This window comes from Silurus aristotelis (genome assembly GCF_946808225.1).
Source record: "Silurus aristotelis genome assembly, chromosome: 17".
NCBI classification, from domain to species: Eukaryota; Metazoa; Chordata; class Actinopteri; order Siluriformes; family Siluridae; genus Silurus; species Silurus aristotelis.
In genome coordinates this window covers 6,564,566-6,591,396 of record NC_139590.1, presented here as the reverse complement: position 1 = coordinate 6,591,396, position 26,831 = coordinate 6,564,566, and the positions used below count along the sequence as shown (strand labels likewise).

Genomic DNA, 26,831 nt, shown 5'->3' with positions numbered 1-26,831 from the left:
GCACACGGCAAGTTTGCGTACGTGTGTGTGTGTGTGTGTGTGTGTGTGTGTGTGTGTGTGTGTGTGGGCATGCTTTAGAGGTTATGTAGAAAATGCTGGGACTGATCTGAACACAAATCCACTCTCCCACTCACTTTTCATCCTGTCCTATCTATCTCTATCGCTTTATCCCTTTGCCCAATCGTTTTCACTGCATCAAGGACGAGACAAAAAAAAAAAATTAATCTATATTTTCTCTCTTGGATTTGATCCAGGAGGCCTGTGCTAAAGTCTGAAGCAGGCTGAGTAAATATGTATGAAATCAAGGTGTGGAGAAATGTTGCAAGTAGAACACAGTGTTTTCACCTCAAAGATTGAGAAGGGAAGAGGTGCGGGAGAAATTGTACAGTGGAGTGTGTGTGTGTGTGTGTGTGTGTGTGTGTGTGTGTGTGTGTGTGTGTGTGTGTGTGTGTGTGTGTGCGCAGTGATGCAAAAATAGTATATGCAGTGCACAGGGGCAACGCACATGGGGGGGGCATTGCATGTAGTGTATTTATTCTTGTATTTACCCCTTTTTTTTGGAACTGGTGGGTACCAACCATGATCTTCCATACCCTCAGAAAATGTGCAGTTGCACCCCTGTGTGTGTATGTGCATGTTACATTGTCTGTATTGTCTTGTATAGTCTGTTTTTGTCTTGTCTAGTCGAAGTGAATGTATAGTGATATTTATGTCTGTACTTTGAGAGTCACTAACAGCTGGCACCAAATTCCTTGTGTGTGTCAACACACTTGGCCAATAAATCTGATTGTGATTCTCTAATATGCAACAATACCAAGTAGTCAGTCACTTTCTAGGAATCGCTATATATCCAGAGGTGGACGAAATACACAAAGCATGTACTTGAGTAAAAATAGAGACACAGTATATTTCTAAAATAAATATTGTGGCTCTATGTGTAAAAGCATATCAGGCAACACAGTATAACCTTAGTGATATACAGTTATAATCCTTTTTCATTAAATGCATTAGCTTATACTATCCTCATAATGAGATGAGTGTTAGAGCTGCATACACACATTTATCTTTTGCACGTTCCACCAATACTTCTTTCCTCTTTTTTTTCTGAATTGGGCTCCTGAGGGTTTAGACCTGTTTTTTTTCATCCAAAATTTTAATTGGGATTCAGCGCTCCTTACTGACATGACGTCACTCCAGTTCTCGTCAGTTCTCCCACTGAAAACCCTGATGGCTAACCAACCCAATCACCCAGCCCCCGCCTCTCCTTTCTGAGTGTATGAGTGAGGGAACTTCTCCGGCCAGTGGGTGCACACATGGTTCATTGACCATGGCATGATATAATAATTGACACGACCGTGCAAACTTATTTTTTCTACCCTGATTGGTGAATTGCTGTGTGCTTGACCAGTTTGTTTTTATACACTTATAAATTAAAAGGAACGACTGATTTAGCGAAATGTAGTTGAGTAAAAAGACTGATATTTGATTTTGAAAATGTAAAGAAGTGAAAGTAAAAGTCTCCCCAAATGGAATTACTTCAGTAAAGTACAGAAAAAAACCCGACTTAAGTACGGTAACAAATTACATTTACTTTGTTACTGTCCACCACTGTATATATCACACGCTAAAACCAATACACGCCAATACACGAATGTGACCTCTATCCACCTCACGTTTGCACGTTTGCCCATACACTAATGGGACACCTAAATTTTTCAGCCATATTTGGTCCTTTTTCTAAACGGTTACCACAAACTTAGAGGTACACAATTGTGTAGAATGTCTTTGGATGCAGTAGCATCTAATTTTTCCTTCATTTGAACTAGGAGACCCAAACCAGCATGACAATACCCCTGTGCACTAAACCAGTTCCATGAAGATATTCTTTACATGATTTGGAGCGGAAGATCACCCGCTATAGAGTGATGGGATGAATTGGAACGCTAACTGCACCCTAAGCCTCCTCACCTCACCTACGTCGACTGGTCACCTTCAGTGGTCAATTCCGCTCACCGGACTGAATCGCCTGTGTCATCCATGCCGCCTTAGCCTAGCTGCTTGATACCTTAGCTTGTTAGAGGAAATTTTTTTTTCCCTTCAGGATAGTTTTAAAAATGGCAGAACTCCTTCATAGTCACCCATCATCCTGTTCTTCGAGTAGTTAGTGTTCCAGGTAGGACTGTTGGTTATTTAGTAGCCCCGGTTAGTTAGCTGGTTAGCTCAGTTTGTGCTTGAGAGGCTTTTGGGGTGAAATTATGCTAGGAGTGTGGTCTTGTTTGGTGTAAATTTGGTGGGCACTAGTTTGCATAGCGGAGGAGGAGGAGGATGAGGATCGGAGGAGTAGGAGAAATGAGAGATTATGCTTCTGCTTTCTACAGCTAGATGTCATTCAGGAGCCACACCTGACCTCCATTATTACTACTGCTACAGCAGTAACACTCCCTACAGCTCATCAGTACCTGACTTTCCTCACACCCTTATAGCTGAATGAGCACAAATCTCCACAAGCTCATTCGAAAATCTAGTGGAACATCTTCCAAGAACAGTGGAGGTTATAATAACATGAAATAGGGAATAAACGTGGAATGGGATATTCAAAAATCACATCCGAATGTACAAATGTATATGCTTTATTAATGCTGTTTTTGCTTCTTAAGTCATGTCATTTAGTCATTAGGACACTGTAATGACACGTGGATCAAAACATTCAGAACCAGAGCATCTAAATGAGGTGGCTTCAATTTATATATAAGTGCATTCTTGCGCAGTTTGATTGTATGTTTAACCCTTAATTCAACCTAAAAACCTAAAATGCAAAGTGCAGCCAAGGTTGTTTTTTTTGTTTTGTATAGTCATGTATATATATACATTCATTCATTCATTCATTTTCTCCCGCTTACGAGGGAAATATCAAGGTTCGTGACGTCGGAGTGACGTGGGGCCGCCTTCCTGTGGGCTCACCACCTGCAGGAGGGACCGTAAGGGACGGTGCTGTGAGGATTGGGCAGCAGTCAAAGGCGAGGGCCTGCTTGGACTGCTGCCCCCGCGACCCGAATTACGGATAAGCGGGAGAAAATATATATATATATATATATATATATATATATATATATATATATATATATATATATATATGTATATATATATATATATATGTATATATATACTTTTTTTTTTTTTTTCTAACCTGATGAGAGACTATATTAAGAGTGTGTTGAGTGTAATTACCTGCTGCCAATAGCACATCTGTTATTGCTTAATTACATGCAATGTAAAACTAAATCAATTAGCAGTTGACACACATTGATTTTATTCTGTTTTGGACACACCATATAGACAAATCAATGGGAAAAAAGTTGTATACATGTGTGCATGTGTGTTTCTGGTGTGTATCTGCACGCCACCTCTCCACAATCCACAACATGTGCGTATTTCGTAGCTGCATGCATAATTCATGTTTCAAAATATCATTTATTTATATCAGAAGCCACGATTTATTTAGGTCAGAGAACCTGGGGCAGGAGCGGGAGTGTAAACGAGGTGTATGGTGTGGTTAGAGTATCGATGGAGGTCACATAGAGAGCGTCTATGTGAAGGTCATAGAGGAAAGTGTGGTGTTTGAGGCCAAATTATGCCAGATTTCAGGGGAAGGTCAAGCAAAGAGGATAGATGTCAAGAATCATTTGGATGTATGTGCTATGTTACATTCTCTATATGAAAAGCCGCTTTCATTGCATTACAATGTTGAACTGTTTAACACATGGGCTTTAAAACATGAACAGCAGCACTGCTGGTTTCTTGCAGCTGAGAGATGGTGAAATGAGTTTTCTAATCTCAGGTGAGATTAGTTGATTAGTTTTCTATGTCAGCAGCTCTGACAGTAGTTCAGAGTGCAAAACAAATTTTTATTCATGCGCTCATTGTAATATGCTCTTGTTACAATGGTAATGACTAACACAGGGAATTCTCTGATGGACACCTCATGTAAACATATTGAAAAATGTACATTGCTGATGAATGTGGAGTGAAGTTGTTCTGTGAGGAGATCTTTATTTTGTACATTTATGGAAGGAGTGTCAATGCTTTAAAATGGTTAATGCGTTTTCTGCTTTTTTATTTTTTATTTCTATTGATATTTTTTATAATTATGAGTTTTTCCCCATCTGTGTGCATGTGGACACATCTAAGAGAAAGTAAGGAAAAGAATATTTATAAATGATAAATTAACTCAATATTTATATCGAACTATATTGAACTATGAAACTATAAATGGATAAAAAAAAAAAATCGCATGTCGATAAAAAAAATAAAATAAATGGTAATTTTCTAATTGCTGTGGCATATGAATAATAAAATGATCAGGATTTTACGAAAGGATAATGTGACACCCAACTCAAGACCACCTTGATCAACTATAAAGTTGATTATTTCCCTCTAACAGCATGTGCCAAAGTGTTTTATTCGCCACTATCCATTTAACTATTGTATCACTTTACAAGTGACACTGATTTAAATATTTAGAAGAAATAACGAGTTTCGGAATGCACCCAGTTCTGTAACCTAAATAATTTTGTTTAAGTCCCAAGAGCCAAACCCTGAATAACAACCACTGTGGGCTTCAAACCAAAAGTTTGGAAACACCTTGTTCATTATTGTTTTTAAGACACATGGATGTTCCTTTTGTTTCTATGCAACAAACTTTCTTTTCGGCTTCTCCCGTTAGGGGTCGCCACAGCGGATTCTCCGCACGTTTGATTTGGCACATGTTTTACGCTGGATGCCCTTCCTAACGCAACCCTCCCCAATTTATCCGGGCTTGGGACCGGCACTAAGAGTGGCTGGGGATGGTTCCTTGACCGGGAATCGAACCCGGGTCGCAGCGGTGGGAGCGCTGCATCTTAACCACTAGACCACCAGGGGACCTTTTTGTTTCTATGCAACAAACTATGTAAAAGGCAGTGGGCAGTAAATGACTGGAAGAAAGCTATGTGGATAGATCGCTCTAACAGAAGAAATTGAAGAACAAAACTGTCTCACACCCACAGTCAAGCATGGACTGAGAAGCTTCATGGTTTGAGAATGATTTGGGGCAGGGAAGGTTGGAGACTTATTCTGGGTAAAGGGAAAATTAGGTAAACATTCCATACTTCAACACCATGCAATTCCGAGGTCTGTGACTGCTTGGAACCAATTTCACTGTACTACAAGACAATGACCTGAAGCGTACATCCAATCTCTGGGATTATCTCTATTTAGACAGCAAACAGTTGGCTGGAGTGTTATCCAAGTATGTTTAAAGCTGTTATTGATGCTAAAGGAGGATGTTTTAGTAGTTCAACATATGTATATTAATATCTTTGTTTGGTCAAAGTAAATCTTCTTACTGTTACATTGTGATAAAAAATTATCAAAAACTAGGTGTTTGACAGGCTCTGTCTTCTAAACTAAGCCAACTCTTACTAGATATGTTTTTCAGATTTTTTTATGCATTATGCATAGTGCTAAGATTTGTACTCACAAGTTTTAGACCAGCAGCCCAAAACCTAAAAGTCAATGATGCTTAATTTGGGCCCGTGTGGGTACAAACATTTACTTCTTCCCATCCAATTGTTCTCTGGTTATATTTAGGATTCTTTAACTCGAGGTCAGCTTCCTCTACCCTCCCTGGGGTTGGCCTCCCCTTTCAGGCTACAGATGAACTAAAACAGACTTTGAGTGTAACAGGTGTCTCCTTACCTGATTTTATAAAAGCACTGTGGGTGTAGCTTGTAGGGTGGATGGTCTCTGTTAAGGTTTGGAATTTCTGCTGACCTCCTAAGCTCTTGGCTGGCTCACCAAAAAAAATTATTCTAAAATGTGGCTGACCTTTAAATTTGGCTATATATGAGATATGGTTAAAAAATGTATTGACACAGATCATCTCCAGTTTCAAATATTTTTTGTTTTATTTTTGAGCTGAAAATGTACATTTTAATTAAATGTAGAGAATATAACTGTATTCGACTTTTATTTATTGTCCACACATAAATTTTTTAGCTCTCTAGTATGGCGATAGGTTCATAGGACTGTGGTGAGACCTGCGATGTTGTATGGTTTAGAAACAGTGGCATTAAGTAAATGACAGGAGGTGGAGCTGGAGGTAGCAGAGCTGAAGATGTTAAGGTTTTCATTGGGAGTGACGAGGATGGACAGGATTAGAAAAGAGTTTATTAGAGGGACGGCGCATATGGGACGTTTTGGTGACAAGGTGAGGGAGGCGAGATTGAGATGGTTTGGACATGTGCAGAGAAGGGACATGAGTTATATTGGTAGAAGAATGCTAAGGATGGAGCCACCAGGTAGGAGGAAAAGAGGAAGGCCATGGAGGAGGTTCATGGATGTGGTGAGGGAAGACATGCAGGTATTTGGTGTGAAAGAGGCAGATGTTGAGGACAGGGTGGTATGGAGACGGATGATCCGCTGTGGCGACCCCTAATGGGAGCAGCCGAAAGAAGAAGTATGGTGATAGGAATATTTTACATTCGGCCCCTCAAGTTAGATTTTAAGCCCTTTATACAAAAAAGATTAGGCACCTCTACTATAATCATCGAGTCACCACTGCCTTATCGAATTTTAATTATATAAGATGCATTTGTGTTTAGTTATATGTACAAACTCAGCAGTTTACTTAGTCGCCTGCTGCAGCACAAACATTTTCTAAGGCAGCAGTATGACCCCGAAGAAAACTTAAATGCCCTGTAGTTTACACACTCTTATCTGCAAGTATATCTTGCTTCTGTACTGCTTGTTTTTCTGTTTCACGCTCTGTTTTATGCCATGCTGAAGAGGAAGCTGCGGTTCTGCTTTTACGTTTGCTCCGTTATGCAAGTTATTAAAAAAGCAGAGCCATTTAGACTACAGCAAAGAGAAAACAGGCCATTAAACAGGGTTATTCCAAAAGAATGAAGCGATATCATGACACATTGCTTCAGTTCTCAAGCATCGTCATGGAATGAGTCGGTGACCATTTGAAAAAGGAGTTATCTAAGTTGATTTTATGTATAATATTTGTGACTAGGCTGGAGTTTTGTATCACTTTTCCTTAATAAAATATTGCGTAATGAAATCGGTTCGTTCTGATTAACCCTGTATATGCTTGTATGAGTTAAATGAATCTTTATTGTGGTTTTTCTTTTCTTCGTTCACACTTGATTAATAAGACTTTCACAGTTTTTCCATACTTCGGAAAGAACCTGGTGTCATCTTTAATTTTCAGACTTTGACTATAGAGATAATAATGAAATATAGTTTGCATGTACATCAAGCACATGACCAGTAATTAAGTGGAAAGTGTATGAGTGGGTAAGACAGACATGTGATGGAAGTAAAAGCGTGGGCAGATAAAGCGTGAAAGAAATCAAAGGAGTTCTGTGTGTGTATTTATTTATGTCTGTGTGTTAGGGTTGTAATATAATGCAGCAATCTGTATCGCTGTCTCTTTAGTGTGACTTATTATTATATTATAGTGATATTAATATTTGTATCCGTATTTGTATTTCGGATTGAAAAATTTAAATGGGTGTGACTTAACCTGAAACTATTCCACTCTGCCCCTGAAAAAACCCAGAGAAAGAAATGCCACAACTTTCAGAATTCTGTGCATATTCTTGCCTTGACGGTTCCTCAACCAAAACATCTTTGCCCAGGCAGTAACTAAGGATGAAGGAATGAACACTGAATGGACATTACTAAACATTTCTTGGCCTCACAAGCTTTATATCTGACTGCTTACTTGCCCTGTAACAACTAAAAGATATTGCTTGTCCATTCGGAATAATGTGTGTATATTCTAATACGTCACTGTGAGGACACTCCGTGTAGCACAGGTACAAGTGTTTATCATTCATAAGCTGGTTTGTTGGTCCACAGAAGCACTTTGAAGCACTTTGCATTCCAACACTATTGCTCTGTTTGTTCCAGTCGTGATAACATCATCTGTGCTTATGACTGTGTGAATGGGGTAGGAAGGTTTGCAGGGATTGTTGAAGACAGTGTCTTAATGATAGAAGTCCAGCCTGCGTCTTTTCATTTCGCCAGCTGCGTGCGTCACACCTGCATGCATAATTCATCTCTTTTTAAAATATATGATTTATTTTTAGCAGAAGACTTGCCTTATTTAGGTCAGAGCCTGGCCCATGCCCATAAAACCTCCACACAGCAGCAGCAGGAATATAGCCCCCTCATTGCGGGGTAATAATTAAGTTATTACAAGGGTAAAGGCGCATGCCCTCTCCTCTTTCTCACTGTATTTGTTTCTTATCGTTCTCTTCTCTGCTTTTCACACCATCTTCTTCCACTCCTTTTAGCAACTCTACTACCTCCAATATCCTCTCCTCTTATCTCTCATCTCACTTTTCTTCCTCACATCACTTCTCTTTTCTTTCTCACCCATTTCTTCTATTCACTTCTCTTCAGTCTTTTCTGTTATCACCACATTTTTTGTTCTTTTTCATTTTTTCACAGCCCTCACGTTTTCTCCTCAGAGATCTTTTTTTTTTTTACTACTCTCATCTTTAACTCGTTGACTAATTTCTCCTCACTGCTTTACCCTTACTCTTAACTGGCCTTTCCTTTTCTTTTCTCCTCTCTTCTCACTCATTGAAAGCATATGAACATACAGACAAGACTAAAGTTAGTTTTGTCGTAGTCCGGAATTTAAGATGCTTTCTATAGATATGGTGAAAAGGGGCACAGTGTCCTCTATAAGGAGGATTTTGTGTGTGTGTGTGTGTGTGTGTGTGTGTGTGTGTGTGTGTGTGTGTGTGTGTGTGTGCATGTGCATGTGTGTGTGTATATATGATCAGGCATCTCCATTCATTAATCCAAAGCCAAATGAAACATTCAAGGACAGATTTTACTGAGTCACACACACACACACACACACACACACACACACACACACACACACACACACACACACACACACACACACACAGAAGCACACTCAGCATGTCTTTCCATGACTGTTTTGTCCTTGTACATCTCTTGGCATCTCTTCATCTTCTCTGTGATCCCCAGAAAGCACTGCAACTAGGATTTATTAAGGACTTGAAGGACGATTAAAACAGTTAGTGTTGCGGTCCAAACACAAATTTTTTTGTACTGCAGTGTCACCTGCAGGCAAAAGGCAGGTACTACATCTCGAGAATAATGAAATACGAAGATGAAATTTCATAACTGGAATCGACAGTGGATGGTAGAATCTTTAATATGGCAATATTAGGACAAATGTTTCTACACACCAGAAAATGAGATTCTCATTTGTGCTTTCTGAGAACCTCATTCTGCATTTTAAATCTACTTGCTGTTATAATGGAATTGAATGGACATTCAGTGTCACCTATGATGAGGATGAGGTTCCCTTTTAAATCTGGTTCCTCTAAAGGTTTTTTCCTCATACCATCTCAGGGAGTTTTTCCTTGCCACAGTCGTTCAAACATTCTTGTATCTCTGTAAAAGCTGTTTTGCGACAATGTCCATTGTCTGAACTGAACTGAACAATTACTTCTGCTTTTCAAGAAAGATGTTCCACTAGATTTGTGTGTAGAGATTGGTGCTCATTCAGCCACAATGCATTACAACCCATCGCAAAGGTGTTCAGTAGGGTACAGGTCAGAGCTATATATCTATCCACTTAAGATCTTCCACTCCAACTCATGTAAAGCATATCTTTATGGAGCTGGATTTTTTCACAGGGGCATTGTCATTCTGGAGAACATCTGGATCTCTTAGTTCAAGTGAAGGGAAATATTCATTACTGCATCCAAAGACATCATATATAGTTGTGTGCCTTCAACTTGGTAACAGTTTGGGGAAGAACCACATACAGCAGGAAAAGTCAGGTGTCCCAGTCATATTGTTCAAATGTGCTGGAAAAGTCCCAATACGTTTGTCCATATAGTTTAATGTATGTAATGTATAATATATATATATATATATATATATATATATATATATATTATATATACACTGATTATAGAGGTTTGTGTGTGTGTGTGTGTGTGTGTGTGTGTGTGTGTGTGTGTGTGTGTGTGTGTGTGTGTGTCCATCCTGTATGATATTCCTGTAGGACCTCAAAGCAACAGCAACAGTGGGATCAGGGGCCAATGTAATTCATGGGGTTTCAGGGGCCATATCACACAACCTCATCACTGATTATTTTCCCAGAATGGTATTAAAATCTATAAAAAAAAACACTAACTTTGACACCTGTAAATATAAAAATGACTAAATATTTGTCCCTCTGTGTCTCAGGGCCAAGCGGACCTGTTGAAGCACGCCAAATCCGAGGCGATGGACACTCTGAAGCAGATCCACTACGCCGCTCATTCTTGTGGCCTGGCCAAGAACGGAGCCTCCACATCACCGGCCTCGCCTTTGCTGCCTCCTTACCCTCGGGCCCCCGGAGCCCTACACACCATCCCTGAGACTGACTACCCCAACACAGACACAAATACCCTCCACTGATATATACCTACTGAGCAATAGACAGACAGAAAGACGAAGACAGAGAAAACAAGACAGAAAAGGTGACCTTGGAAAGACCTTGTCTTTGAGGGCACAGAAGTACACAGGAAAATGGCTGTAGAAGCAGTGGAAGAAAGCAGGTCTGTACAGACTGGTCTAGAGTTCCGTCTCTTCAGCTAGTTGCTAGACGAGTGGAAAGCCAAGAACCGAGGTAGCTCTGAGGTAATGACACGATGGAAATGTCTGCTTTATGTTACTGTTTCGACTTTGGTTGAATCTCGAATCTGAGCCTCTCGCACTGTAACCTAACACTTAATCCTAATCCAGAATGAAACCTGAAATCTTGAATGCGAGTTTCCATCATTGGAAGTCTAGAAAGCGTACTAGCTGCAAATGCTAGGAATGTCCCATAAATTTTATAAGAGTAATAATACTTAAAAGAAGAAATAAATATAATAAAGAATGAAATAAATCAAGGGCAGGCACACAGATGTTCCATTTCATACATACACAAAGATACACACATTAATATTTGATTTTATTTTCTGTTTATATTTCTGTCCTTTGGACTTTTATCCAGGGTTTTTTTTCCCAGTGTGTGAGGGTGTGTTATCTGTGCGTCCTGATACTCCTGATTATAGTGTTTGAACTGGAATTGAACTTGAGACAGACTGAACTCAAAGTAAAACAAAAAAAAAAAAAAGATCTACAGCACAGACACTCACACAAGCAAATAATTGACATTGTGAATGAATCCAGTCAATAATTTTAGAACAAATTAAAGGACACTTTACAGTCTAGCTCGGAACAATTCACACTGTATGTGAAAAAAGTGACTATTGTAATAACTACTGTAAGTATTGTGGGTAGGTATTAATATTACTATTGCAGTTGTTTTATAATTACAGTATGTCCTGCTGTACCCATAGTCAAGATGTCACTGGAATACAAATAGGCCAAAAGGTCAATGGCCAAATAGGGTGTTTTGGCATCTGCAGAATAACACCTTGTTTGATTTCTTTCATTAAGCCCATAATATATTATAAAAAGTGAAATGGCACCAAAACTAATTGTTTCTTGTCTTTTATTTGCACTCATCAATTCAGCTCTTATACATTCAAGAATTTCTGATTAGCTAATTCATTTGTGTGTGTGTGTGTGTGTGTGTGTGTGTGTGTGTGCGTGTATGTATATATATATATACAGTGAGGAAAATAAGTATTTAAACACCCTGCTATTTTGCAAGTTCTCCCACTTAGAAATCATGGAGGGGTCTGAAATTGTCATCATAGGTGCATGTCCACTGTGACAGACATAATCTAAAAAAAAAATCCAGAAATCACAATGTATGATTTTTTAACTATTTATTTGTATGATACAGCTGCAAATAAGTATTTGAACACCTGAGAAAGTCAAGGTTAATATTTGGTACAGTAGCCTTTGTTTGCAATTACAGAGGTCAAACATTTCCTGTAGTTTTTCACCAGGTTTGCACACACTGCAGGAGGGATTTTGGCCCACTCCTCCACACAGATCTTCTCTAGATCAGTCAGGTTTCTGACCTGTCGCTGAGAAACACGGAGTTTGAGCTCCCTCCAAAGATTCTCTATTGGGTTTAGGTCTGGAGACTGGCTAGGCCATGCCAGAACCTTGATATGCTTCTTACAGAGCCACTCCTTGGTTATCCTGGCTGTGTGCTTTGGGTCATTGTCATGTTGGAAGACCCAGCCTCGACCCATCTTCAATGCTCTAACTGAGGGAAGGAGGTTGTTCCCCAAAATCTCGCAATACATGGCCCCGGTCATCCTCTCCTGAATACAGTGCAGTCGCCCTGTCCCATGTGCAGAAAAACACCCCCAAAGCATGATGCTACCACCCCCATGCTTCACAGTAGGGATGGTGTTCTTGGGATGGTACTCATCATTCTTCTTCCTCCAAACACGTTTAGTGGAATTATGACCCAAAAGTTCTATTTTGGTCTCATCTGACCACATGACTTTCTCCCATGACTCCTCTGGATCATCCAAATGGTCATTGGCAAACTTAAGACGTGCCTGGACATGTGCTGGTTTAAGCAGGGGAACCTTCCGTGCCATGCATGATTTCAAACCATGACGTCTTAGTGTATTACCAACAGTAACCTTGGAAACGGTGGTTCCAGCTCTTTTCAGGTCATTGACCAGCTCCTCCCGTGTAGTTCTGGGCTGATTTCTCACCTTCCTTAGGATCATTGAGACCCCACGAGGTGAGATCTTGCATGGAGCCCCAGTCCGAGGGAGATTGACAGTCATGTTTAGCTTCTTCCATTTTCTAATGATTGCTCCAACAGTGGACCTTTTTTCACCCAGCTGCTTGGCAATTACCCCGTAGCCCTTTCCAGCCTTGTGGAGGTGTACAATTTTGTCTCTAGTGTCTTTGGACAGCTCTTTGGTCTTCGCCATGTTAGTAGTTGGATTCTTACTGATTGTATGGGGTAAAAAGGTGTCTTTATGCAGCTAATGACCTCAAACAGGTGCATCTAATTTAGGATAATAAATGTAGTGTAGGTGGACATTTTAAAGGCAGACTAACAGGTCTTTGAGGGTCAGAATTCTAGCTGATAGACAGGTGTTCAAATACTTATTTGCAGCTGTATCATACAAATAAATAGTTTCAAAATCATATATTGTGATTTCTGGATTTTTTTTTTTAGATTATGTCTCTCACAGTGGACATGCACCTACGATGACAATTTCAGACCCCTCCATGATTTGTAAGTGGGAGAACTTGCAAAATAGCAGGGTGTTCAAATACTTATTTTCCTCACTGTATATATATATATATATATATATATATATATATATATATATATATATATATATATATATATATATAAAGCTCAAATACCACTGACTGACTCACTCACTCATCACGAAATCTCAAAAACCACCGTACGGATTGCAATGAAATTTGAAACATACCTTCCTCTTGGGTCTTAGGTGCTCACTAAGAAAGGGTTTTGAAAAAATTCGCCCTGGATCGGGGCTTACTCGCGAAAAACGCGATTTCTCACGCATTGTAAATTCTTATAAATAACATTACGGATCCTAATGAAACTTACTACATTGTTTCTTATTAGATGTTAGATGCACGATAAAAATTATTTTCACAGTAGTTTGCCCTGTATCGGTACTACAAAGGGGTAGTACGTTATTTGTTGACGTTACGTTCTGATCTCTGATCATCCAGTCCTGCTCAGTGCTTACTGCTTATTGCCATATTGCTTAGCGTTCTGCCTTCCGTAGCGAAGCACCGGTACTTTCAGCTAGTATATATATATATATATATATATATATATATATATATATATATATATATATATATATATATATATATATATATATATACAGTGAGGAAAATAAGTATTTGAACACACTGCTATTTTGCAAGTTCTCCCACTTAGAAATCATGGAGGGGTCTGAAATTGTCATCGTAGGTGCATGTCCACTGTGAAAGACATAATCTAAAAAAAAAATCCAGAAATCACAATGTATGATTTTTAAACTATTTATTTGTATGATACAGCTGCAAATAAGTATTTGAACACCTGTCTATCAGCTAGAATTCTGACCCTCAAAGACCTGTTAGTCTGCCTTAAAAATGTCCACCTCCACTACATTTATTATCCTAAATTAGATGCACCTGTTTGAGGTCGTAAGCTGCATAAAGACACTTGTCCACCCCATACAATCAGTAAGAATCCAACTACTAACATGGCCAAGACCAAAGAGCTGTCCAAAGACACTAGAGACAAAATTGTACACCTCCACAAGGCTGGAAAGGGCTACCGGGAAATTGCCAAGCAGCTTGGTGAAAAAAGGTCCACTGTTGGAGCAATCATTAGAAAATGGAAGAAGCTAAACATGACTGTCAATCTCTTTTGGACTGGGGCTCCATGCAAGATCTCACATCGTGGGGTCTCAATGATCCTAAGGAAGGTGAGAAATCAGCCCAGAACTACACGGGAGGAGCTGGTCAATGACCTGAAAAGAGCTGGGACCACCGTTTCCAAGGTTACTGTTGGTAATACACTAAGACGTCATGGTTTGAAATCATGCATGGCACGGAAGGTTCCCCTGCTTTAACCAGCACATGTCCAGGCACTTCTTAAGTTTGCCAATGACCATTTGGATGATCCAGAGGAGTCATGGGAGAAAGTCATGTGGTCAGATGAGACCAAAATATAACTTTTGGGTCATAATTCCACTAAACGTGTTTGGAAGAAGAAGAATGATTAGTACTATCCCAAGAACACCATCCCCACTGTGAAGCATGGGGGTGGTAGCATCATGCTTTGGGGGCGTTTTTCTGCACATGGGACAGGGCGACTGCACTGTATTAAGGAGAGGATGACCGGGGCCATTGCGAGATTTTGGGAAACAACCTCCTTCCTTCAGTTAGAGCATTGAAGATGGGTCAAGGCTGGGTCTTCCAACATGACAATGACCCGAAGCACACAGCCAGGATAACCAAGGAGTGGCTCTGTAAGAAGCATATCAAGGTTCTGGCATGGTCTAGCCAGTCTCCAGACCTAAACCCAATAGAGAATCTTTGGAGGGAGCTCAAACTCCGTGTTTCTCAGCGACAGGCCAGAAACCTGACTGATCTAGAGAAGATCTGTGTGGAGGAGTGGGCCAAAATCCCTCCTGCAGTGTGTGCAAACCTGGTGAAAAACTACAGGAAACGTTTGACCTCTGTAATTGCAAACAAAGGCTACTGTACCAAATATTAACATTGACTTTCTCAGGTGTTCAAATACTTATTTGCAGCTGTATCATACAAATAAATAGTTAAAAAATCATACATTGTGATTTCTGGATTTTTTTTTTTAGATTATGTCTCTCACAGTGGACATGCACCTACGATAACAATTTCAGACCCCTCCATGATTTCTAAGTGGGAGAACTTGCAAAATAGCATGGTGTTCAAATACTTATTTTCCTCACTGTATATATATATATATATATATATATATATATATATATATATATATATACAGACAATAGTATTGGAACACTTAAATTTTTCAACTGAATGTGGTTCTTCCTAAACTGTTACCACATGTAGGCACACGATTGTATAGGATGTCTTTGGAAGCAGTAGTATGCTTTCACTCCTTGATTGGACTGGAAGATCTTGAATGGCCTGCTACAAAGCTCTGACCTCAACCCGATTGAGCACCTTTGTGATGAATTGATCACAGACTGCACCCCAGGCCTCCTCACTTCACCTACATCACTACCTGACTTTACTAACACCCTTGTGGGTGAATGATCACAAATCTCCACAAGCTCACTACAAAATCTAGGGGAACATATTCCCTGGAGATTGGAGTTTATTATAACAGCAAATAGTGACTAAATGTGGATTGGGATGTTCAAAAAGTACATACGGCTCTTATGGTCAGGTGTCTGCAAACTTTTGGAGACATAATATATAGAACAAATCAGCAACTGGGTGGTGTAATACGGTCTGATTTAATTTCTTTTATACCACAGCAATTTGCCAAATTTGATCATTTTTCATTCATTAAGAAACATGTTTTATCTGTATATAGTTTCATAATTTGGAACACCCACTGTTGCCACTTATAGTATATATTAGCCATAAAGAGCTATAAACCAGCCTTCCCACACTATGGTCCTTGTATTCTCTAACCTAAGATTCAAAAAGACAATAATACAGCTTGTCATTTTACAGAGACACCTCAAAGCCCTCGCTTTCTTCGTGATGCAGCTTTTCTGCAACATGCAACGCGCGAAAAGTGTCACAATCTCTGCATGAATACTGCAGGAGAGTGTAAAGTGTGCGAGTGCATGGTTTTTTTCTTTTATTGTTGCCCCCTTTTGTTACCTGTTAACACTTTGAAACACCTCCTAAACAGTCTTTGAACACTCGCCCATCTTTTATGACTCAGGAAATTTGCAAAAACCATTTCTGTGGTTAAGATCAAATATTCCTTTAAATAATAAAACAAATTCAAAAACGAAATATATGGCTGTATTATAAAGCATCATGATTAAGAAAATATCTATTTGTAGAAAGTAGACTATGTGGAGGCTTTAATAAAAGATTTGAGGTGGACTCTATTTAATATACCAAATTGGAAGCTAAATATTGTTATATACAGGTAGTTCCAGACTTATGATGGAGATGCGCACCCATGACCCCGAAATCTAGAATATTTAGAAAAGTCTAGACGTGTCCTAGCCTACCCAGGAGTCTTAAAAAAGGGTCATCGGTATGGGGTAGTATACTGTGATCAAACTTACTCTAATTAATAATTGAAAAAATTATAGAACATAATTTATCAGAACAGCAATTTTCATATTTTTGCAAAACAAAGCAGTTTTAAGTATCATACTGTAAAAACTATACAGTATATATGAATGTGGCACTGGGCACATGGAAGAGTGCTGGTTCTCAAGTGGACAGAGGTACATATGCTGCTATGTTTGCCTGCCACACGAAATCCTAAATATTTGTACAATATTGACATATTGCTATCGTCATCTTAAGATTGAAAAAATCACAAGTTGAACCAGCGGAACTCTGGGAGACTCTGCATCTGTATAATAAGGATTGGAAATAACTCCATTATCAGATTCTATCAAAGCATATCTTGATTATTTAAAAAATATAAAGATATAATCTTCAAGTGAAGATTATATTTGTAATGTGAAGACTTAATCCCACCAGAACAAATAGCATACATTTTTTTTACGAGCATTAGAATATGTTCACGTCATCTACGTGAACTATACGAAAATAACCACGTACACGTTGATGCCTGTGAAAGCGCATGATTAGAATAAGGTGGTAACTCTCAATAGAGCGATATATAGCAGTCATTAACATGAGCAAATCTCTAACGCAGACAAAAGCACCCTGCATCCCTGCATCCTCATTACCCTTTAGCTTCTTCAGTTGTGTGATGACTCCTATCTTCTTTCATTTCGCCCCTGTTAGTGCTAATCACAGACTCAATGGCATGTGTTAACAAAGCAAACAAAATTCCACCTCAGAAGTCTTCATGAAGCTCTATGGATACCTGAAGTGTGTGCATGCCGATTAGCCTGTTAATGATCAAAACACTGAGTGCATCCTGACAGTGTCACAATCCAGCTCTTAAATGAGCAGCGTGAGAATAAAGGAAATGGGCCAGAGTAGTGGATCGGGTGTTCGGCTTATGTTAGGGAAAATTTCATCAGGCTACGTCAGCAATACGCAGATGCTATGGTATATAAACAATTCTGATTTTCACATGAACACAGAGATCATTAAGAGCCCTTACTCTAGAATGGCACATGTCCAAATCAAGCAAAGAGGCGCAATGAGACTTCCGGGTGCGGCTTTGGCTAAGGTAAGACTTCCAAACATGTCTAACACTTGTAGTTCTGGGATATGCATTAAAAAGGTAGAGTTTTAAGGTGAAAGGTCTATTCTACAGTTGTTTATTTGATGGCAGGGTTTCTGAAAGGAACCAGACACAACGTCTATAAAATTCTGTTTTGTTTGTTATGCAAGCCACACTCTGAGGTAAAAAGTCTAACCATTTGAAAAGTGTGTCTCCCTAACAAAGGACACATTAGCATTTCTATATGTAACAAATATAAAAATGTATGTTTCTATACAGTACTTTTCATGTGGCAGTATTTTAGCAACCTACTAAACTAGGGTATCACAGAGTTACTAAATAGAAAACAATTGAAGGGTCAAAGTTGCTCCAATCTGACAAAAAATAAACTTTATGTAGATTTCAATAAAATGTCTAAAAGTCCTCATGATACATCATCCATATTTCAAGAACCTGAAATTCTAAAATAGTTCATTGTTTCGAGACCAGGTTCTGACTGGTCCATGCCTACAGCTTACTGATGCTTTTCTATGAGTCTATCAGTTAACCTATTAAATAAGCTTAAAATTATAATAATAAGAATGAGAATAAGAATAAGCTTTTACATAATAGCAGGGTTATAAGGTGGGATGCGAGTGTGTCAGAGATATAAATATGTACACTGACTTCTTCTTCTTCTTCCTCTTTCGGCTGCTCCTATTAGGACACTGACACTGTAGTAAAGTTAAACAGGTTTGAATGTTGGTTTCTTCAGAACAGTGGAGGTTTTTTATTATTAAACCTTGAATGCTTTTGTGTTAAAATAGTAATTTATTCTAAGCATTAAGGTTTTTGTTGCTTTAATCCTTTTAATAAAAAAAATTCATATATTCAAGGGATGGTGCTTTTGACAATCCGAATTTTTGACAATTTTATTTGACACTGTATTTTTCTTATGTGTGCTCCTGCCTGTGCACTGGGAAGTATTATATCCAGCATTTACTCCAGTGTAATTCAGAAACAAAAAATGTATAGAATGTGTGTATATAAAGACTGTATATATATATATATATATAGTCAACCGCTGATAATTTGCGGCTCGGAAAATTTGCATGTTCTCATTTGCAGGTTCTAGGGTTAGGGTTAGGGTTAGGGTTAGGGTTAGGAACCTAACTGATCTGCAGCGGGATTCAGGAATGTTAGGAATAACGTTTCAAACTATGTTTTCACTAAGAAATGTCATAAATCTTTTAGAACACATTATTGTATTAAAGTGACATAATGTCTAGATGAATTCACTAAGGTACCATTGCTTCCAAAATTCACGGATTTTCTAAGACCCTCCACAAGTATATATATATATATATATATATATATATATATATATATATATATATATATATATATATATATATATATATATATATATATATATGTCTATAGTGGCAGCAGTGGCAGCAGTGGTAAGGAAAAACACCCTGAGATGGTATGTGGTAGTAAGTGACACAGAATGTCCTTTCATTATTCCATCAATATTGAGGTTATCATCTGTTCACTGATTGACAAGTGAAAGCATAACTGTTCATGGGAATTTTAGCCCTAAGCCAATTTAGCAAACTATTTATAATTTTATATATTTATATATACTTTGAGTTTATAACTCTTCTTTGCCAAAACTTACAATAGTGAATACAAACCAATTACAAATGATGTACAACTAAACAAATCAAACCACCCACTGTATTCACAACACTTGAACACTTAGTCGAGCCAGTGGGAATATTTCTTTGAAACATATTTAAATCCACTGGGTTTGTGTAACATATGTTAGACATGGTTTATTCATAAGACGGTGTGTCATTTTTTATTACAAATCGAAAAGTTTGTATAAGTAATTGTAATTAATCTGTAATTAATACCAACAGTCTGCTACACTGACTCAGGACCACGGTTTGCATGAACAGTTCTGTATTTAAGGGTCCAGCACTGAATACTTCACCCCAAAGATGCAACTGAAATGAATGGACATTCAGTGTCGCCCAGATGAGGATGGTTCCTTTTTAAATCTGGTTCCTTTCAAGGTTTCTTCCTCATGCCATCTCAGGGAGCTTTTTTTTGCCTCAGTCACCACTGGCTCACTTATAAGCAACAAACTTATAGGCACTAAACTTGTACATTGAACGCCATCTGAAGTTTCCACTATATTTTTCAGAATTTGGGTTCGTTTATCCACAATAACATTGAGGTTGAGGGGTTTCGGGGTCTTCAAGCTGGAAGAGGTTTGGGCCTGTTCTTTTTAGTTCCAGTGAAGGGACATTGTAATGCTAAAACACATTTTGGACAATTGTCCTTCTAGATTTTTAAGAAAAAAAAAAACAATACATGGATCAGGCATAAAATTATGACATAACAATTTGACTGGTGAAGTGAATTTCACGGGCACCTGTTAGTGGGTGGGATATATTTATTAGCCAGCAAGTGAACATTTTGTCCTTAAGTTTGATGTGTTAAAAGCAGGAAAAATGGGCGCGTGTAAGGATTTGAGCGAGTTTGGCAAGAGCAAAATTGTGCTGGCTAGACAACTGGGTCAGAACATCTCCAAAACTGCAGCTCTTGTGGAATGTTCCTGGTCTGCAGTGGTTAGTATCTATCAAAAGTGGTCCAAGGAAGGTACAGTGTTAAACCTGCGAAAGGGTCATGAGCGGCCGAAGCTCACTGATGCACGTCAGAAGGATACGTGTGGTCCGATCCAACAGATAAAGATGCTGTAGCTCAAATTTCTGAAGAAGTTAATGCTGTTAATGCTCAACGGGTCAGGACTGATCAGAAGCAAAAGGGGACCAACATATTATTAGGCAGGAGGTCATGATGTTATGTCTGGTCGGTGTATATGGGTGTGATAATCAGCTCAAAGAACATAAATCATTAAGATTGAAGGAATTTAGACAGTCCAGGTCTTTGAGCCATGGTTTGGAGCAAGCTGACTTTTGTTGTTTGTCCCTCTCTTGTGTCCTTCACCTGAGCAGAAGGTGCTCTTGCTCGCGCTGCTGGTCCAGCTCACCTGCGACGCCGAGGCCATGACGACAAGCTGCTGCGCGCGCAAGCCGCACCAGTGCACGCTCTACGAGTTGCTGTGCCGCGCCGGACACCGGAACCTCACCGACCCGGACGGTAATCTCGGTCGCCTGAGCAGCGACGCCGCCGCCGGGATCCTCACCCTCGGCAAGCGCAAAGCGCCCGAAACCCGGTACCAGGACCGACTGCAGCAGTTCCTGCACAGCTCGCGCAATCAAGCTGCAGGTATCCTTACTATGGGCAAGAGAGTCGCCGAGAGCAGCCTCGATTCCGAGCACACAGCCCTCAACCTGGACCTCGAAAGACCTCTGAAATACCTGATGCAACCTGCACACAGGGAAACACGAGGAATGCATCGATCATAAAACACCACTCGGAATCCACTCAGCTGTTGTTATGAATATTTTATGCATATGCATTGCATTATAGCACCTTCGTTATTACAGTCCGTCGTGTAATTTTACATGCAGCCACAAGATGGCAGAGTTGTATCAAATTGTATAGACTACTTACCATATTATAGAGAAATGAATTGAACAAGGGATCGGTGTGTTTGTGAACTGTATCATTAACTTTGCAGAACCAATATCTGTCCATTAACTGTTCCTTATTAAATAAACTAACAAATTTTATGTTCGACAAGTTTGTGACCATGTACTTTGTGAACATCTAATCCCACATTTGTTCCCCATTTGATGTTTTATTTACACTTACGGCTTTAGCAGATGCTCTTGTCCAATTATCTCATGCAACTTGGTAGTGCTCACTAGAGTTTGGATTGGGCTTGTGGCACCATATACCAATATCCCCCCACTTCTACTGTGGCAATTTTTCAATATTCACATCGCACAAAATCATCTTTGTCTCTACAAAGTCAAAGCCTGTTTCATTATGCCTCTGTGCACGAAGTCATCTGCATGAAGACACGATTGGTCAAGTCATGTGTGGGAAAACTTTACACTGTGCACTGGCCTGCACAAAGTTCTGACCTCAACCCAAGAACCGCACTGAAACAAACTAGAAAATCTAGGCCTGATTTCACACCAGGCCTAATCGCCCAGACCTCACTAATGCTCTTGTAGTTGATTAAGCACAATCCCTACAGCATTTTTTTTTAATCTTCCCAGAAGCCTTTTCAAAAGAATGGACGCTTGTTCAACAAGCACGCACAGGCATCATGGTCCAGTGTCAACATATTTTTTTATTGTCTTTTGTAACAGCAATAAACAGATGTTCCCTCAGCAGCTTCTCTTTAAATAAGAAAAAATATATTGAATGTTTTCTTCAACTGATCAATTGTTATACATGTTCATTAAATATTTAGACTTTATTTAGATCAGCATGTTTAGATTTTATCTGTTTATTCTTAGGGTAAGGAAATATGGCGGGCCCTTATATATTCCCTGTGAATTCAGCTATAGAAATTAATTTGTATGAAAACGAGTGCAATAATAGAAACCGATTTGAATTACAGCCGGCACTACCAGTGGTTAAGGCGCTGGATTACTGATCGGAAGGTCGGGGGGTCAAGCCCCGGTATCGCCAAGCTGCCACTCTTGGGCCCTTGAGTAAGGCCCTTAACCCTCCTTGCTCCAGGGGCGCATATCATGTATGACTGCTGTGGTGTATGGGGTCTTGACCTCATCAAATGGATCACTGTAATTGTTTGTGATCTTTCTGGGGGGTTTATAGAGAAATTAGATTATTTCCTGCGAGCGATTTCAATATTAAAAGACTGACAAGGCAATAGGCGAAGGAAAAGCAGAATGAAATGGAGAGATAGCTAAGAGACTGAGAGAATGTGAGAGCATGAGTATGTTAGAGAACAAATGAGGGGGTGGGAGAGAGAAGAGAGAGAGAGAGAGAGAGAGAGAGAGAGAGAGAGAGAGAGAGAGAGAGAGAGAAAGAGGGAGGGAGAGAGAGAGAGAGAGAGGGAGAGAGAGAGGGAGGGAGGGAGGGAGGGAGGGAGGGAGGGAGAATGCTAGAAGAGGTACCAATGTTAAATAAGATGCTGAACATTGGAGGGATGCTGAGTGGACACCTGCTGCAGCTAGAGTCGAGGAAAATCAAGCTGATTAAAGAAAACGCAGAGGAGACTCTGACTTGCAGGGAGAAGACTGAATGTCCAAATGAATAAAAAGGAAAAGATTAGAAGAGCTTTTTTTTCTTTCGGTGAAGTGCATGTGCAGTCTGAAGCCTTGAGAACGGAGTAAAAGAGAGTGAAGTCAAATAGATTGAAGAAATGGGATTTTTTTTCCCCTCACACTGACCAGGGTATGTCCAGGCAACAAAGTGAGAATTATATGAGCACAAACTGAATCAAACGGCATCTTGGATGAAGACAGCTGATCCGAATCAGCAAATCTATCTACGCACCTTGCAGGAAGGATCAGCACTTATAATCCAGCTTCCTTTCTCACAAGAGCCATCTCTTAACCGGCACTCTCTGTCTTTTTTCACAATTTTCCCCTCACTCCTTTTTTTCTGCTTTTCTTGGAGTGATTTTAGAAGTGGATCAAAGCAATGCCTGTAATGAAGGGGCTCCTGGCCCCCCAGAATACTTTTCTGGACACTATCGCCAAGCATTTCGACGGCACTCGTGAGTACCGCACTAATCCCTGTGTTTATGTTCATCCTGACCTCTGACCTTTAGGTTCTTTTTAAGGAAGTGATTATAATTTGCATTAATACTATTGATAAAGGACGCAGTGATATGAGATTAGGAATGAGAGTATAATAAGAAATAGTCATTAAATAACAAATCACTGTTAGCAAAAAAAAAAAAAAAAAACTATTGTAAGACCAAGTCATGTCAGAAATGTAAAAATGTCTGTTTTGTTTTGTCTTATGAACAACTAGCTGCACTTTTCAGTTTTTATCTTCTCTGAGGTTCCATGAAGGTTTTACATCGAGTGTTTTTAGGGTTCTGGGTAAAACTTGTTATATGGGCTAAAACACAACCAGCTATCTCTTCTTGAAATAAAAATTAACTACTTTTTTTTCTCCAATTGTTTATAGTAGTAATTAATGTAGTGTTAGTATAATAAATTCACTTGTTTGGACAATAACAAAAAAAAAAACCCAACAAAACAATAAAAACGATAACTTCATCATTTCCTTCACAATTGCACCTTTCTGCTCTCTGTATGGCAAATTACCTCAGACCAGATTTAGATAGATAGATAGATAGATAGATAGATAGATAGATAGATAGATAGATAGATAGATAGATAGATAGATAGATAGATAGATAGATAGATAGATAGATAGATAGATAGATAGATAGATAGATAGATAGATAGATAGATAGATAGATTGCATATAGTTAGACATCAGTGTAACAAAACCTCAGTAGTTTATATACACTTATTGCCAAAAATTTGCGGACACCTTTACAATTGTGTGCCTTCAGCTTTACGATAACAGTTTGGGTTAGATGTCAGATTTGTTACTGTATGTTATATATTTAAAAGCTGTATGCACATGTCTAATGTATGCACTATTTTTTTTAGAACATTTTTCTTACACTTATGTGACTAATTGTGAATTAATTTACATTCATTATGTCATTTATGTAACTTAATAAGATTCTTTTCCATTCTCTCAATATAGAAAAGAAATATCAAATGTTAAACATGGCACTATAGACAGAGCATCCACAATTGTTTAGGTTCTTATGTGACTTCCTTCGTGATGCCGCTGAAATTTTATTATAAAGAGCGGTTTTGAAAGGTAGTCATTTAGTTTCGGGTTTGTGAATACTGCTTATTTCAGTAGTTCTGTTTCACCCCTTTCAGTCGGAGCTCCAATTAAAAAAACACAATAATGAATGAGTGTTAACAGAAGCATCTGAAAAAAATAATCTTCCATAGATGAATAGTAAGTGCCTTCAAGATCCAAACTAACACCATATCACACAAAAATTACAAAAGCAAAGTGACCATGTGAGACCAGCTTTCTAAGCCTGTGAACAAGACTCTAATATCAGTCACAAAAGAAAATAAATGATTGTAATATTACTTTAAAAACTCCAGCTTGTCTTTAGGGAACACTACAAGATTCTTTCAAAGAAGCCTGCAACTGACACTTGCACCGCAGACAACCAAGAAAAAAGACTCAATACTAACAGACAGAACACTTACCTCAAAGCTGTGTGTTTCCAGTGCGTTTTGTTTCTCTTCGTCCATATTAGAGCACTTAAAGTGCCACTGAAATAGTGAAAATTTTACATTTTGTGTTTATTTTCCAAGTTTTGCAGCTATTTATTCTATTTCAATGGATTTTTGAAGAATGAAATAATCTTTGTTAGTGATCTTTTTTGCAGTTAAATGGTAGGATATAAACGTCCTGTCCCTAAAGGTGGGTCTTTGCTTCAATATAAACCTCTTCACTGCCTTTTAGATTTAATTATGTTAAGGAGGATTTTGTTCAGATTATGTGGTAGTGTGATGGACCTCAAATATGAATTCTTCCCCCTAAATCAACCATGTGGTTCTACACCAAACGCATTGTTGGAGGCACATGGTTGTCTAGAATGTCTTTGTATAGACTTTGCTATAGTGATTTCAATTCAAATTTTGCACTGCTGAAACTAAGAAGCCCAAACCTGTTCAAGCATAACAATGATCCTGTGTGCAAAACAAGAAACATGGCCTCACCAATGCTCTTGTGACAAAATTTGTACAAATCCCCACAGCCATTCATGAAAAGGTCTAGTGGAGTGATGCAGAATGGAGAAGAATGCCATGCTTTTGGAACAGGATCTTCAACAAGATCAAACGGGTCTTATGATTGGCTGTCCACAATACTTTTGACCATACAGTGACCCTATTTGTCCATTTAGTCTTTTTCTCATCTGCTTCTCTCTTTTTTTCTCTTTCTTGAAGATAGAATCAAAACAAAAGTTTGGTAGTCTACATGTTGTCTTTTGGGGGAAGAAAGAATCCAAAATCTGATTGGATGTTCTCTTCTTCTTCTTTTGCATATATTTAAAAAAATAGAATCCATAAAAGATAAAAGCAACCACATCTTCATCAGAAATGTGAATACTGCGGATTATTTCAACATTTCTTCTTGCATTTTTAAGTGCTTTTGTTGAGAACTATACTGTATATTATTTAATATTGTGCTCCCAGGAAAAAGATTTGAATTTGTAATTTTAGAGGGAAAATGCAAAACAGGTACTTGATACATCTATCATTCACATGTGAGTGACATTATTTCTGACATTCTCAGCCTTTTTCTTTTCTTCTACCTTTCCTTGTCATTTCATCATGCAAATCTTTGTCGCAAAAGGAGCTGAATGACAGCTCATTCGCTCGGTACTGAGTGCTAGGCATGTAAAACCGTATTATGTATTATGTATTATGTAAGGGTTACGTACACTATGTCCAAAGGACATGTTGAAATAAGTATGAATATAAGAGGAGTCATCTAATGAGCCATGGGAGTTGTTAAAGCAATTAAGACTCGGCACTCCATAAAGCTCATACCAATTAGACCGTTTCTAAGCTAATGGCACTTCATCTAAATGGGGAATTCTCTTAATAGATTTAATGTGTAATAAAAACCCCTTTCAATCTATCAAGCACCTTTTAAAACCCATTAAACGAAGCAGTTTAGAACCTATTAAGACGTTTGACATTGCTGTTGCTACTGCAGATGTGCAAGATAATAGAAATAGGTGGTATTAATTATGTTATGTAAGAAAAAGAAGGGGCTAAAGAGAATTTGTATTAGTTTAAATGCAGTGTAATCGAATGTTCACAATGTTTACTTACATTACTGCAGTTAGAAAAACATCTTTCCCCACCTTTTGTTATATTATGATGCCATTTTGAGTCCAATCGTGAAAGATGCAAGTCACATCAGAGAA

At 38.7% G+C, this 26,831-nt stretch overlaps 3 protein-coding genes across 4 annotated transcripts in view; all 3 read left to right on the top strand.

The window, feature by feature from the left end:
• The window catches only part of LOC310740506 (inactive phospholipase C-like protein 2), an 86,004-nt gene extending 74,432 nt beyond the window's left edge, over positions 1-11,572 (top strand). Inside the window, exon 6 of the mRNA XM_083567323.1 lies at positions 10,294-11,572. Within this exon, the coding sequence (XP_083423449.1) occupies positions 10,294-10,506 (213 nt within the window). The 3' untranslated portion in view covers positions 10,507-11,572. The remainder of the gene's footprint in view (positions 1-10,293) is intronic.
• Positions 1-21,514, top strand: part of hcrt (hypocretin (orexin) neuropeptide precursor) — a 99,054-nt gene extending 77,540 nt beyond the window's left edge. Inside the window, exons 1-2 of one of the 2 annotated variants that reach the window (XM_083567452.1) lie at positions 17,856-17,908; positions 20,908-21,514. In XM_083567452.1, coding sequence (XP_083423578.1) covers positions 17,879-17,908; positions 20,908-21,321 — 444 coding nt within the window. In that variant the 5' untranslated portion in view covers positions 17,856-17,878 and the 3' untranslated portion in view covers positions 21,322-21,514. Of the gene's footprint in view, positions 1-17,855; positions 17,909-20,472 lie in introns of those variants that run through there. The other variant, XM_083567453.1, reaches the window with a different exon arrangement.
• A 1,440-nt stretch (positions 21,515-22,954) lies between these two features.
• kcnh4a (potassium voltage-gated channel, subfamily H (eag-related), member 4a) overlaps positions 22,955-26,831 on the top strand; it is a 52,422-nt gene continuing 48,545 nt past the window's right edge. Inside the window, exon 1 of the mRNA XM_083567322.1 lies at positions 22,955-23,555. Coding sequence (XP_083423448.1) covers positions 23,480-23,555 — 76 coding nt within the window. The 5' untranslated portion in view covers positions 22,955-23,479. The remainder of the gene's footprint in view (positions 23,556-26,831) is intronic.